This window comes from Psammomys obesus, unplaced genomic scaffold (assembly GCF_907164565.1).
Source record: "Psammomys obesus unplaced genomic scaffold, mPsaObe1.curated_primary_1811, whole genome shotgun sequence".
Lineage (NCBI taxonomy): Eukaryota > Metazoa > Chordata > Mammalia > Rodentia > Muridae > Psammomys > Psammomys obesus.
The window spans coordinates 1,558,142-1,571,933 of record NW_026585686.1 but is presented as its reverse complement, the minus strand read 5'-3'; the positions used below and the strand labels follow the sequence as shown (position 1 = coordinate 1,571,933).

Sequence of the window (13,792 nt, the reverse complement as noted above, 5' to 3'; positions counted from 1 at the left end):
AAGTGAGTCATTGCACAAATACTATGCAGTTTCAGCTTTTGATAACTGATGTGAAGGAGGATAACAGGGTTCAGTGACAGGATGCAATATGAAGAGATGGCCCTGTAGAGGGCGAAGTTCAGGAAGTATTGAAATTGAGGCGGGAGGAGGCCATGAGCTCATGGTAGATGCTCTTTGGAAGCTTCGTTTCACTCATAGGACGACTAGAATGTTTTTTTGTTTTGTTTTGACAGGGTCTCAATATGTAGTCCTGGCTACCCTAGAACTTGCTATTTAGACCAGGCTGGCTTTGAACGTATAAAGAACCACCTGCCTCTGCCTTCCACGTGCTGGGATTAACGGCATGTGCCACTGCACCTGGCTTATTCTCTCTCTCTGGGTATTTTGCCTGCATGTATGTCTGTGTGCCACATGCATGCCTGGTGTCCTCAGAGACCAGAGAGGGTGTTAGATCCCCTAGAACTGGAGTCACAGAGCATTGTGAGCCTCCATGTGGGTGCTGGGAATGGAACCCAAGTCCTCTGGAAGAGCAGCCAGCGCTCTTAACCACTGAGCCATCTTTCCTGCCCCTTAGTTTGTGTCTTAAATTTTGGAAGTGCTTAAGGTTTTGCTGCTGGTGTGTGGCACTAGTCAAGGGTGGAATCTATGGAAGGAAGTCAGGTCACATGGAGGCATGTCCTTGAAGGAGACTTTGGGACCCTGTCTGATCCTGTGTCTTTGCTTTCTGGCAATCATGAAATAAGTAGCTTTGGCTGGCCTCATTCTCCCTGTCCTGTTGAGCAAAGGGCAATAGGGCCAGGGGGCCATGGCTTGAAACGTATACAACTATGACTCAATATTATTCTTTCCTCTTTTTAAGTCCCTTGTTTCACGTATTTTGTTACAGTGATGGTTTACTGGTAAGGTTTTTGTTTGTTTGTTTTTTCGAGACAGGGTTTCTCAGTGTAGCCTTGATGTGCTGGACGCTTTGTAGATAAGGCTTGCCCCAAACTCATAGAGATCTGCCTGCCTCTCCCTTCCTGATGCTGGGATTACAGGCGTGCACCACCGTGCCTGGCCTGGTATGGTTTTGTTTTGTTTTTTTCTGTCAAGTTGGCACAAGCTAGAGTCATCTGAGAAGAGGGAAACACAATTAAAAATGTTTCCACCACGATGGCCTGTGGGCAAGCCTCAGGGGGATTTTTTTGATTGACGATTGATGTGAGCATTGTCAACCCTAGGGAGATACAAGCCATAAAGAGCAAGCCAGTAAGCAGTGTTCCTCCATGGTCCCTGTTCAGTTTCTGCCTCCAGAGTTTTGCTTTGAGTTCCCGCCTTGGCTTCCCTCCAGGCCTGGAACTGGGGGTTGTAAGGTGTAATAAACCTTTTCTCCCCAGATTGTTTTTGGTTGTGGTGTTTTGTCACTGCAATAGGAAACAATCTAGGTCAGATGGAAGTTAATGATTTCTCTGTGACACGGCCCTCTATTTGTTTTTTTTTCCAGAAATACTTTTCAAATGTGGCATTCAACCTTCCTGTGAGAGAGGATTTTTTGTTTTGTTTTGCTTTAAAACAGAGCTTGTGAACTGCTATCTTATCCCTTCTTCATCGAAGCTTTTCCTTATGTTTCCGTCAGGAAGTGGGAATGGTGGTGGCATGTCAGGCATTTGACAGCTTTCCTTTTCTTGGCTGCTGAGCCCCCTGTAAGACCCTAACTGACTCAGGAGTGGTCTACTGAGGACAGAGGTCCTGGAAGGAAGGTGTGGAACCTCTTCAGCCCCCAGCTGTCAGTGGGTTCACTGGACATTCTTCCCCAGGAATAGAAATTTTCCAATTTAAGAATAGTTCCATAAGGAGGAAAAAAAAAAAAAAAAACTGTCGCAGGTTTCTCATAAGCAGAGGGACTTATTTCAGAAGAATGTTTGTTAGTCTGTGCAAGAAATATATATATGTATTTAAGATTTCTTGAGAGTTTATTTTTTTTTTATCCCCAGTACTGTTTCAGTGCTGAGGACACTGTGGAGAACAGTTATCTGTCAGCAGGGAACAAACAGCAAAATAGATGTCAGGAGGATTACATTAAAGGAGGAATGGGCCAGGCAGTGGAGGCTCATGCCTTTAATCCCAGCACTTGGGAGACAAAGGCAGGAGGATCTCTGTGAGTTTGAGACCAGGCTGGTCTACAGAAAGAGTTCCCTGTCTTGAAAAACTTAAATTTTTTTTTTCTGTATTAGTTATCTTTCTATTGCTGTGACAAAATACCATGAAAAAGGAAACTTTTTTTTCTTTTATTGAAAATAGATGTTCTTTTAAAATAAACACTGTTAAGGATTTATTTATTATCTATACAGTATTCTGCCTGCATGTGTGCCAGAAGAGGGCACCAGATCTCATTATAGATCGTTGTGAGCCACCCAGTGGTTGCTGGGAATTGAACTGAGGACCTTAACCTCTGTTGGCTCTTAACCTCTGAGCCAACTCCCCAGCCCAAAATAGATGTTTCTGTGTACAGAATATTCTGATTACACTTTCCCCTCCTCCTACTCCTTCCAGTTCTTCCCGGCATTCCCTTCTATCCAGATCCATAACCTTTCTGTTCCTTGTTAGAAAACAGACATCTAAGGAATGATAACAAAATAAAATACAATTAGAGAAATAAAAAACAAAGACACTGGAATATGACAAAACAGCCAAACAAGAAAAAGACTCAAAGAAAAAGCATAAGAGATTCTTGTAGATACAGAGAGTCATGTATGTTCTCACAGGACTCCTATAAAAACCCCAAAGTGGAAGCCATCCTCTACGTGCAAAGGCCCTGGCTTAGCAGTATGTGACAAAGACCCTGCAAAGATGGGCTCATGCCTGTTTTGTGTTGATCGTCTATTGCTTGGCATAGGACCCACCCTGAAGAGCGTTTTGTTTCCCCAACTGAGACTCCCTTGGAGGAAACTAATTTTTTCTTTTTAGAGTTTTAAAGTTATTATTTAAAACAGTTTTTAAATTTAAAGCCTGTATTTTGATCATATTCTTTCCCTCCCCCAAGTCCTTCCAGATCCTCGCCTGCCCCCTACCCATCTAACTTTTAAGTTCTTTCTCAAGAAACAAGCAAAAAAAAAACCAAAACCAAAAACAAAAACAAACAAACAAACAAACAAAAAACCCAAAAACAAAACAAAACAAAAAAACCCCAAACACCTCAGTACAACAAGTGGCTATCAATTGGACATAGCTTTTGGGTTAGGCACAGAGAATTGTGTTCACTTCAGCTCTAGAGCACCATCTGCTGTGCACCCGTGCAGGCCCTGTGCCTGCTGCCAGTCTCTGTGAGCTCCTACGTGCATTAGTCCTGTTGAATTTAGAAGGCCTTGTTTCCTTGGTATTGTTCATCTCCTCTGGCTCTTACAGTCTTCCTTTCCGCATCATCTTCCACACAGTTACCTGGGCCCTGAGGGGAGGGATGTGATGGAGACGTCCTTTTTAAGGCTGAGTGTGCTAAAGGCGCCCAATCTCCGCATATTGTCTGGCTGTGGGTCTTTGTATTTGTGAGTCTCTGTATTGCTGTAGGAGGAAGCTTCTCTGATGATGGCTGAGCAAGGCAGGGATCTATGAGAATAGGAGTCAGGAGTCATTATATTGCTACCATCCTGGAGCAGGACAGGAGTGTTAGGTTTTCCCCTAGGTTCTTGGGCAGTCTAGTCTCAGGTTCTTGTCTATGTAAGCAATGTCCATGTAAGCAATGGCTTCCATCTCATGGAGATATTGGTTGGTTATTGCCACATGTTTTGTGCCACTATTATGCCAGCGTATCTTGCTGGCAGGTCATTCGAGTGGATTGAAGGGTTTGTAACTGGTGTGGTGTTTCTCTCTCTCTGTTGGAAGCATGCAGAGTACCTCCAGTGTTGTGAATACTAGTCCACAGGAGTGAAGGTTCTAGGTAGGCAGCTTGACTCATGTGTGTGTGTGTGTGGGCCTTACTATCAGTGTGTAGAGAGCTAAGGCAAGTCTGCCTCAAGTGACATAATTCCTTCAACAAGGCTGTACCTTCTAAACTTCCCAAACAGCACCACCATCTGGAGACTGTTTTATTCATCCAACGAGACAGTCTCATTCAAACCAGTACAGGCTGCCTGAATGATGTCGCACGGGCACTCGAAGACAAACGACTTGCATTGCTGTGTGAGGGCAGGGCACCCCTGGCAGAGGCAAAGCAAGTGGGAAAAGCTTAGGGTCCATTCGTGCTTCGCCACAGTGGGGTGTTTGAGGAACAGCATAGCTCTACCGTAGCAAAGATGGTGAGGGTTGGAGTATGGAAAGAAAACAAAAAGGAAGGGCAATCTCTCTCATTAAAGCCCGGGAACAGAACATTGCCTGGGAACACAACATTGTCCAACAAGGACAAAGGTGAGAGTGGGTTAGAGAGGAGGAGATGATGGGGGCCTGGACCCGCATGGCCGGAAGGCAGACCACATGTGGGGTCTGTGGGCAGGAGGAAAGACTAGCTGTACTGTGTCTGTATTAGACATCAGGGCACCCTTTCAAGATGGTGGGTGGTTCTATGCATCTGGAGTCAGGGGCCAGGCCTGTGTGGAAAATAAGATTATGGAAGTCCTGTGTGTACATGTGGTATTTACATCTGTGAGTCTGTGTTCAGAAGGATGCCGATGCCTAGAGCTGGGGTGAATGAGACCTTTTGGAGACACAGGAGAGGTAGCTAGCAAAGCATGTGGAAGCCAGAACCGACAGACCTTCTCTCTCCCTTCTCCCCCACAGATGTGACAATGTACGCGTGTTTAAGCTGGGCCTCTTCTCCGGCCTCTGGTGGACTCTCGCCCTCTTCTGCTGGATCAGTGACCGAGCTTTCTGTGAGCTGCTCTCATCCTTTCACTTCCCATACCTGCATTGTGTGTGGTAAGTAAACTCCTGCCCTGAGGTGACGGTGCTGACATTGGTGTCCTCACTTGCTGCAGGGGCTGGGTGCAGGTGGGTTCAGGGAAAGGGCATAGAGGCGATCTTCCAGGCTCTTTCTCTCTTACGTCAGACATTTTAAAAGAAACAATGAAAGTGAGGTAGAGTGTGAAAATAGCCCCGGGGAGCTGGTTTAGCCAGAACAAACCCTTGCAAAGACCTAATTGTTATGGGTTGGCAGCCTCTCCTTAATTAGTACAGAGAGCTGAAAACGGAGACTGCAACCTGAGCTCTCAGGTCTGGATAGATGGTGGGGGCGGAGGAGCTGGAGATAGGCTGGTTCTCAATAGGAACCACGCCCTCAGGGCCCCTGTGGCCAGGTGAAAGCTACACAGGCCTCTAGGGACAGTCTCACCTGTTCTTTTTCTGGTTACAGGTAAAGCCTAGGAGACCTAAAGTCTGTTGTTGAATAGAACTCCCACAGTTTGGTCAGAAGGAAGCAGAGCATCTATAGATTTGGGGAAGCCTGGGAATGACTCTGACGTTCAAAGAAAAGAAAATGGTGGTTCCAAAAATCATGTACAGAATCCACACTCGGGAAGGGGAGGAAACGGTGGAAAGGTGGAAGGTGTGGCTCAGTGGTAGAGTGGTAGAATGCCCACTTGGCATGCACAAGTGCCTGGGCTCAAACTCCAGCAGAAAAGGAGGACCTGGGATGGGGAGGGGCTTTCTTCCTAGAAAATACTTCAGCTCCAAACCCAGGATAAAGGCAGTGTTTCTGTCCTCATGACTGTTCAATACAGAATGGGGCAGGGAATAAGATAAATGGTTGTCTCATGTCATGGTAGATTGGGAGAATCCTGGGGAAGTTCTGTAGGTTTCTATTAACCCACAGCCAGAGCCATCTTCAGATCCCACTGTGAGCTAGGCATGGTGGCTCACACTTGCCATCTTTGCACCTGAGAAACTGAGGCAGGAAGTTCACTACAAGATTCAGGTTAGTATGGACTACGCAGTAAGATTCTATACACCACACACACACACACACACACACACACACACACACACATACACACACCACGCACATGCTTTCACACACCAAACAGGAAATTCTTTGCTCAAGTGAACTTCAGCTTGTGTGTACACACAGAGCTGGAGTTTGGAGTTGGAGTGATTTTAATGTAGATTTTTAAGGAGGAGGGTTAAGAGATAGTGAGGTGCTCAGTGAAGAACGCAGCATACCTAAGCATAGGTGTGGGCTTCTCCAGGGAGAATTGCCATGCTGAGAAATGTAAGTTTTGGAGGCTTCTAGAACCACTTTCAAAGAACCAAACCAAATAAAATATACAAGCTGAGGTGTTCACTCACAGGATCTGCTTTGTTTTTCAAGGTTGAACCATCTCTTCTTCCCCATTATGAAGTGATTTTGCTCATGTAGGGTGGGTGTTTGGCGCATGCATGTTGTAGCCTGTGTGAGTATGTGTATACACACGCACTCTCATGTGTTTGTTCTCTGCATCTGCCATGTGGATGCCAGGAACCTAACTTATCATCAGACTTGAAGGAAATGCCTTTACCCACCTAGCCATGTTGCCAGATACATACACTAAAATTTTTTTTAATTTAGTTTTATTTGTATGAATGTTTTGCCTGCAAATGTGTCCCTATGCCACACGCATGCAGTACCCAAAGAGAACAGGGAGTTGGGGCCTCTGGAACTGGAGTTAGAGGCAGATGTGAGCCACCAGGTAGGTGCTGGGAGTCAAAGTTCTCTGTAAGAGCAGCAAGTTATCTTCATCAGTTAGTCATCTCTCCAGCCCCACGGAATGATTTTTGAATAATAGTTTAAAACAACAAAGACGTATAGAAAATGACTCTCTCAGTCCGACTCCCCAAAGAAAGATATTAACAACCTGAAGTATATTTTTTCATATTTTATGGTATATAAACACATTCCTCAAGAAAATTCTGTTCCTCCTACATTGCTGGTGAAAAAATGAAGAAGAAAAGAAATGAGAACCCAGGTCTGGTGGCACACATTTTTAATAGCAGCAAGCTGATTGGAGGCAATCAGCATCTATGAATTAAAAGCTAACCAGGTCTACATAGTGAGTTCTGGGCCAGCCAGTGCTACATAGTTAGACCATGTCTCAAAACAAAACAAAACAAAACAACAAAAAAACAAACAACAATAAGGAACTTTTTCCTCTTCTATCTATCTACAACCAGATACCCATGAATCATTATGTTTCTAGAAAACTACAATGGCACCTTTCTGCATGTGATGCAAAATTGTTCTATTTTTAAACCAAACTCTTATTGAGCATGCCCAGCCAATGAGTGGCCCCAGGCCCACATGCGCCCACAGACCTCCCAGGATAGGTGTGAATGTGACCCAACACTCTTGTCCATGACACTATCCTGTTACAGTGTAAAAGTGTTAGCTAACTCTGTATTTAGAGCATGCCCACACCTCTCCTTTAGGACAGCAGTGTCTCCTGGAGCCCAGCCAAGCTTTGTGCCAATTGCACACAAGAGGATGACTTTGAACTCCTGATCCTTTTAACTCCGTCTCTTAAGTACTGAGATTCTCTCTGGGCTTGTGGAACTGAACCTAGGACTTAACACATGCTAGGCAAGTGCTCTGCCAGCTCAGCTCCATTCCACATCCTCTCCATGGGCATTACTCTTTACTAATGTGCATCTGTCTGTCTGTCTATCTATCTATCCATCCATCTATCTATCATCTATCTATGAAGCTTTATTTTGTTCTATTTAGTACTTCATTACATAGATGTTTTATAATTCACTTCGCCAGTCTGTCTATTAGTAAGTGTCAGGGTCTTTGTGTGTACGAACGGTGGGTGTGTGTGTTGCACACATACGAATGTGCAGGTGTGAATGAACATGTCCATACATGAGAAAGCTGTTAGGTCTCTTCCTGCTGAAGGGTGTGGCTGGCATATCCCGCCTTGCCTTGGGACAGGCCTCCCCTCTCTCAGAGGCCCTTCACTGTATAATCTAGACATTTTGGCTCCACCTGCCCCTTTTCTCCCTTTCCCCCCTTTTCCTCTTTTCCCCCTTCTTGCTCTCTTTTCCTGGCTTCCCATTTTTCTTTCCCCATGCTCTTCCAATAAACCTGCATTTATATAATATAGCTTCACCTCTCCATTAGCTCATTACGTTTTTTTTTTTTAATTTCTTTATTTTATGTATACGAGTGTTCTCTCTGCATTTAGACCTGCCAGAAGAGGGAATTAGTTCACATTCTAGATGGTTGTGAGCCACCATGTGGTTGCTGGGAATTGAACTCACCTTTGGAAGAGCGCTTAACCACTGAGCCATCTTTCCAGCTCCTTAGCTCATTACGTTTTATTTAATCAATCAAAAGCCACAGCAGGGCATTGGTTATTTTCCTCTATTGCTCTCTGCTTTCTTGCCTTGGAGACGATGTCTCTCACTGAACCAGAAACTTGCTTTTTCAGCTGGGCTGGTTATCCAGCAAGCTCTTAGGATCTGTTTTGCTGTTCTTCAATGTTGGGATTTCAGGCACACACAGCCATGCTCACCTTTCTACGAGGATGCTGGAGATTTGAACTCAGAACAAGAGTTCTTCCTTCCTTCGTTCCTTCCTTCATTTGTTTGTTCCTTCCTTCCTTTCTTTTTCTTTTTGGTTTTTAAAGACAGGGTTTCTCTGTGCAGTCCTGGCTGTCCAGGAACTCACTCTATAGACCAGGCTGGCCTTGAACTCAGAGATCTGCCTGCCTCTCCCTCCCTAGTGCTGAGATTAAAAGCATGTGCCACCTCTGCCAGGATTTCCTTTTTGGTAAAGATCAAATTGAAACTTTTGACAGGTAAAAGATTTCTTTCTTTCTTTTTTTTTTTTTTTTAAATAGATTTTTCCGTAAAGCTTTGAGTGCATTTTAATATAGACTAATTTTCAATGAAAAGCACAAGCTGTACACATTGCCGAGGTGAGAAGCAATGAGCTGGGATCTAATTCTGGGCTCAGCCATTTCCACCTTGGTACTTCCGGTTTCGTCCTTTGCCTTTAGTTCTTCTGGGAAGGCCCTAAATGTATTTGGTCCAATCATCTAGTAATATTTTTTTTTTTCTTCTTGAACTGTGGCTCTGGCTGGCTTTGAACTCATGGTGTAGCCTTGAGCTTTTGACACTCCTCTTGAGTTGGCCTCCCAGAGTGCTAGAATTACAGGTCTGAGCCACCATGCCATTTCAAGTGGAAATGTTTTGTGTTTTAGGACAGTCTTAAGACTTATCATACCTCTTTTGGTTTGGTTGGCTGTCTCACCCTTTCTCCATTAGGTATGCCCTCTGGATGAAAGTGACAGCGTGGAAGGTAGGTGGCTCAAGGAGAAGCGCTGTGCCCAGCTCACCTTTTCCCTCTTTTGCAGGCACATCCTCATCTGCCTTGCTGCATATCTGGGCTGTGTGTGCTTTGCCTACTTTGATGCTGTCTCAGAGATACCTGAACAAGGACCAGTCATTCGATTCTGGCCCAGCGAGAAGTGGGCTTTTATTGGTGTCCCCTATGTGTCCCTCCTGTGTGCCCACAAGAAGTCGCCAGTCAAGATCACGTGATGGCAAGGCAGTGGTTGACTTCCCTACCTATTTCTCTTCATGCACTGGGCTTCGTTTGCTAGCAGAAATAGCCAAGGGGGTTGAAGAATCAGTATGGGTGTGTCTCTTTAAATTTCTGTTCCTTTGGGCTCTTACTGGACCATTGTGCCTAAGAAGGAGGGTCCATCCTTTTTTCCAGGTTGGGAAACGAAGGGCTCATGGACATGAAGAGTGTCTTACTCAGCATTCCTTCCAGTCACGTGAGCTTGATGGGCTGAATGTCAGTGGCAAAGTAGTTCTTTGGGAGACCCCGGGGTAGCCCAAAGCTTCTTGCTGGAGAAGGTGGCTTGTTGTAGATCTCACCATTCCCAGGCTCTCTGATTACAAAGGAGTCAGCCCCTCTGATACACAAGACCTTCTGAGTTTTGATGGAAGGTGCCAGAGCAAAGTTCATTTTGTGGGGAAAAAATTGTCCTTCAACAAAACCAAGTGGACAAAATGCTCATGGGGGTTGTGGCTAAGGGAGGTGGCTCGTCAGTTGTGCCTCTGAGCTTTCCCAGGTTTTCCACGTGCTTGTGAATCCTTCTACTACCTCCGCTGAAAGATGGAGCCTTGTCTTCAGAGGGCAAAGCCAGTAACACCCTCTGTGCCAAAACCTACACTCCGCTTCAAGCACACCTTAGATCCTGACGTTGTTTCTGCTCTTCCTGAAGTTCAGCAGCTTCAGACCCTCAGAGAACTTTTCTGGTGTGAAGAGTCCACGCACAGCCCCCTCAGCTTGCCACTTGAGCTCTGCGAGAGCACCAGGGACCCATGTCAATCACCGAGGCAGCTCTGGCTTTTACTGTGGCATGTGTGAAGCTTTTGGAAAGTGTTTTGCGTTGGAAGCTTCCAATATGGTGTTACCTCCAAGACTCTGACCCCATTTCTCTACTGTTTTCCAGGGCATGTGGGCCTCCTGGGAAATGTAGCCTCCTGGGGATATGGGTCTCCTGCTGTTGCTTTCCCAGTACCTGGTGCTAACAGGCTTCTCAGAGCACTTGAAGGTTGGCCCTTCTCGATGCTGGGCGGTCACTGCACTCTGATTGGCTGGTTGGGGGTCGCAGGTGGGGAAGGGGAAGAGGAAGACTCTGGCCTGAATGTTTTCTCACCTTCCTCACACTGTCTTCACTGGGCTGTCTTGAGGGTATGAGGTAGGATGGGGTATCTCAGGGATGTTTGTAACTCAGGCGCCTTCTGCTTCCTGACATTCCATTGTGGGGAGTGGGGCAGAGCTCAGGGGGTGGGGGCCACACCACTGTCCGGAGTCTGAAGGAGCTAGCTGTTTCTAGCCCCTCCAGGAACTTTTACCCTGTTCAGAATCTCACAGGGTCCAAAGGGGAAACTGAACTTAGGGTTTTTAAATGAATAGATTTCATTCTACTTTTATGGCTTTGAAGCTTTATGAGTAACTTGTATAAGTTACACAAGTCATCTGATTGGTGATTTCCAAGGCAGAAATACTTAGTTTTGAGTGATAAACTAACTTGATGTATGTTATTTTACTGTAGCTTAACATATATACAAAATGATTTTCAGTTGAATGTTTGTGGTAACCTAGGGATTCATGTACCAGAACTCTTGCTGAGTCCTTTGATTTTTGAGTCTAGAATTTTTCAGAGGCAAAAATCAAACCATCCCTTATTTCCAGTTCATCTTACCAGGCATGGGGTCTATTGTTATCTCTTTTACACTATATAGATGGCCTGAAGATGACACCTAGTTGCCTTAATCTGGAAGGGCTGGCTGGGGCTAGAGAGTTGGTTCAGCAGTTAAGAACATATGTTGCTCTCCCAAGAACCTGGATTTGGTTTCCAGCGTGCACGTGAAGCTCAGAACCTGTAACTCCAGTCCCAGGGGATCCGATGCCCTCTTCTGACTTCCGAGGGCACCGAACATGCATGTGGTGCACATACCTTCAGGCAGGCAAAACATTCATACACATAATGTAATAAGTGAATACACTAAAAAGATGGCTATAGGAGAGGATTTTCAGAGGCAAAGTTTAATTTGTCCCAAGGGCCCTTTCATGACAGTGCTGTTGTCCTCAAAGTCAGGGAAGAGTCATTTCTTTTTATCAGGGAAAGAAATCTTTCCCTTGGGCCTCTACCGACACCCCTAGGAATAGGGATAAAATATTGATGGATGTGCTTGAACACAACTTGGTGAAAGGCAATGAGCACTGACTCTGTGACTCAGTGGGCAACTTCTCCAGCCTTGTGCCACCGTACCTGGCTTGGGATGGAGTTTATTTGGGGGGCAAACAGAACTTTGTTTTTCTTCTGCCTGAGACAGAGCTTTGCTCTTTTTTTGTGGCTCGGGCTGGCATGAATACTCACAAGCCTCCAGCTGATGGTAGCTCCCAGATTCGGTCTTTCAAATGCTCAGCGTGGTTACAGCAGTGAGTGGTCACACCCATCTTAAACAGAAATCTCTACAGCTTGCCAGCATAGGCAGACTAATCAAGGGAGTGGATATATATGAATCTAATTTTGAGCTGGGCTTTGGGCATTGTTCATATTTACATTAAAGCTCTACATGTTCACAGGAAATGGGAAGCTACAGAAAAGCAGCAGAAGAAAAGGGTCATTCATACCTCTATTGCCTCAGAGTATCCTTTGCCAGTATTTTGGCTCTTGGGTGTGTTTCCTTCCTATCCTTTCTGTCCGACTATAGCTATAATTAGATGTCATTTAGATCATTTATCCTTGAGTGGGATACACATGCCAGCGTTTTCAGGGAGAGCTGGCATGGAGTACACTCGAGCTGACTTCCTCTTGGATGCTGATTGCTGGATTCTGAACTCACTGCTGGAGCTACCTTTTCCGTGAAGCCTGACTCGAGTGGCCCCTGAGACAGGAAATGATTTTGGCTTTGTGACGTGGCTGGCACTTCACATTCGGATCTCTGAGCCATAGTAAATGGCTGTTAAAGCTGCAGCATCGTGGATTTTAACGTGTTGAGCATGGTCAAAACAAGCTGAGTTCACTAGCTGATGTGCAGACTAGAATCTGCTTCCTCCTGGGAGAGTTGACCTTGATGAGTGATGTCATGGCCACTGTTACCAGTGTGGATGTCAGGCTCTGTTCTCTTCCAGATTTACCTGAGATCACCAGGCATAGGAAAACATGAATGTGATCATCTCTGTCAGTGACTTTACAGTTTCCACCCATCATTGAGACTTAGAACTCTTCTTTCTTTAGTATCCATCCCGTGATGCCAAAGCCAGCTCTTCAGAAGAGCTTTTTCAGTCTGCATCCGTTTGTGTCATGATCCACATGGGGGAAGTCGGTGCCTATCCAGTGAAAAGTGCCTGAACCAGTCACGGTGGCTCAACAGTGTTGAGTGGAGGGACGAAGCTGGATGGTTGTCAAATGTGGGCTTTGTAAAAATAGAACGCCACCCATTCTGTTAACCAAGAGATTTCTCAGGGGCCTGAAGCTCTCCTCACAGTCCTCCTCCCCCAGCCCACCCAGAGCCAGCACTGGGATTTGAACCTTCTCTGGATCTACTTCCCTCAGGTCTGACAACTAACTATCTCTGGGGACAGGCAAGGCCTGGAGCTTGGCCACCAAGACCTCTCTTACAGCCTCTTTCTCCAGCTGAAACTGGATTCTTCCAAACCAGGGCTTGACCTGGGTACTGTTGGTTCCACTGACCAATGACACATCTTTGGCCAGATTGGAATTCTCAATAGATTTTATAGACACTAATCTCCTACAGACTTTAAAACATAGCCCTTGCTTTAAAAAGCTTAAATCTTTTCCTGTCAAGTCAGATTTAAAACTATTTTATAGCCACAATAAGTAGAACAAGCAAATAGAGTATTTTCACATATATGCCGTGTTTTTGTGTTTTATACTTTAGGTAGGGTGTGCCATGGACAGGTAGAATGTACCCTGGCTGAGGTAGTATTAATCATTGCTCTGGGGGGGGGGATTTATAGACCTTTTGCACTTTATGCTTTATTGTGAAATCTGATAACTATGGTTAATATTAAAGCCATTAACTGGCATTTTCTGTGAATAAACATGTGTATGTATCTATTTCTGAGATGATTTCTTTTTAAAACATTATTATTATCTCTGTGTGCATATATGTATGTACATATGTACATTACATATATATGCATGCATGAATACATGTATGTATGTATGTGTGTATGTATGTATGTATGTATGATCTGTGTGGAATGAATGGCAGCCCTTACACTTTGGAGACAGGTCTCTCCTTCTGCCTTTATGTGGGTTCCAGGAGTTGAACTCAGGTGGACAGGCTTGGGGAGCAAATG

General features: G+C 45.1%; 1 protein-coding gene across 1 annotated transcript in view; it reads left to right on the top strand.

Annotated features, from left to right (window-relative positions):
• The window catches only part of Acer2 (alkaline ceramidase 2), a 42,055-nt gene extending 28,508 nt beyond the window's left edge, over positions 1-13,547 (top strand). The window contains exons 5-6 of the mRNA XM_055629571.1: positions 4,750-4,887; positions 9,297-13,547. Of these exons, the coding sequence (XP_055485546.1) occupies positions 4,750-4,887; positions 9,297-9,483 (325 nt within the window). The 3' untranslated portion in view covers positions 9,484-13,547. The remainder of the gene's footprint in view (positions 1-4,749; positions 4,888-9,296) is intronic.
• The last annotated feature ends 245 nt before the right edge of the window (positions 13,548-13,792 follow it).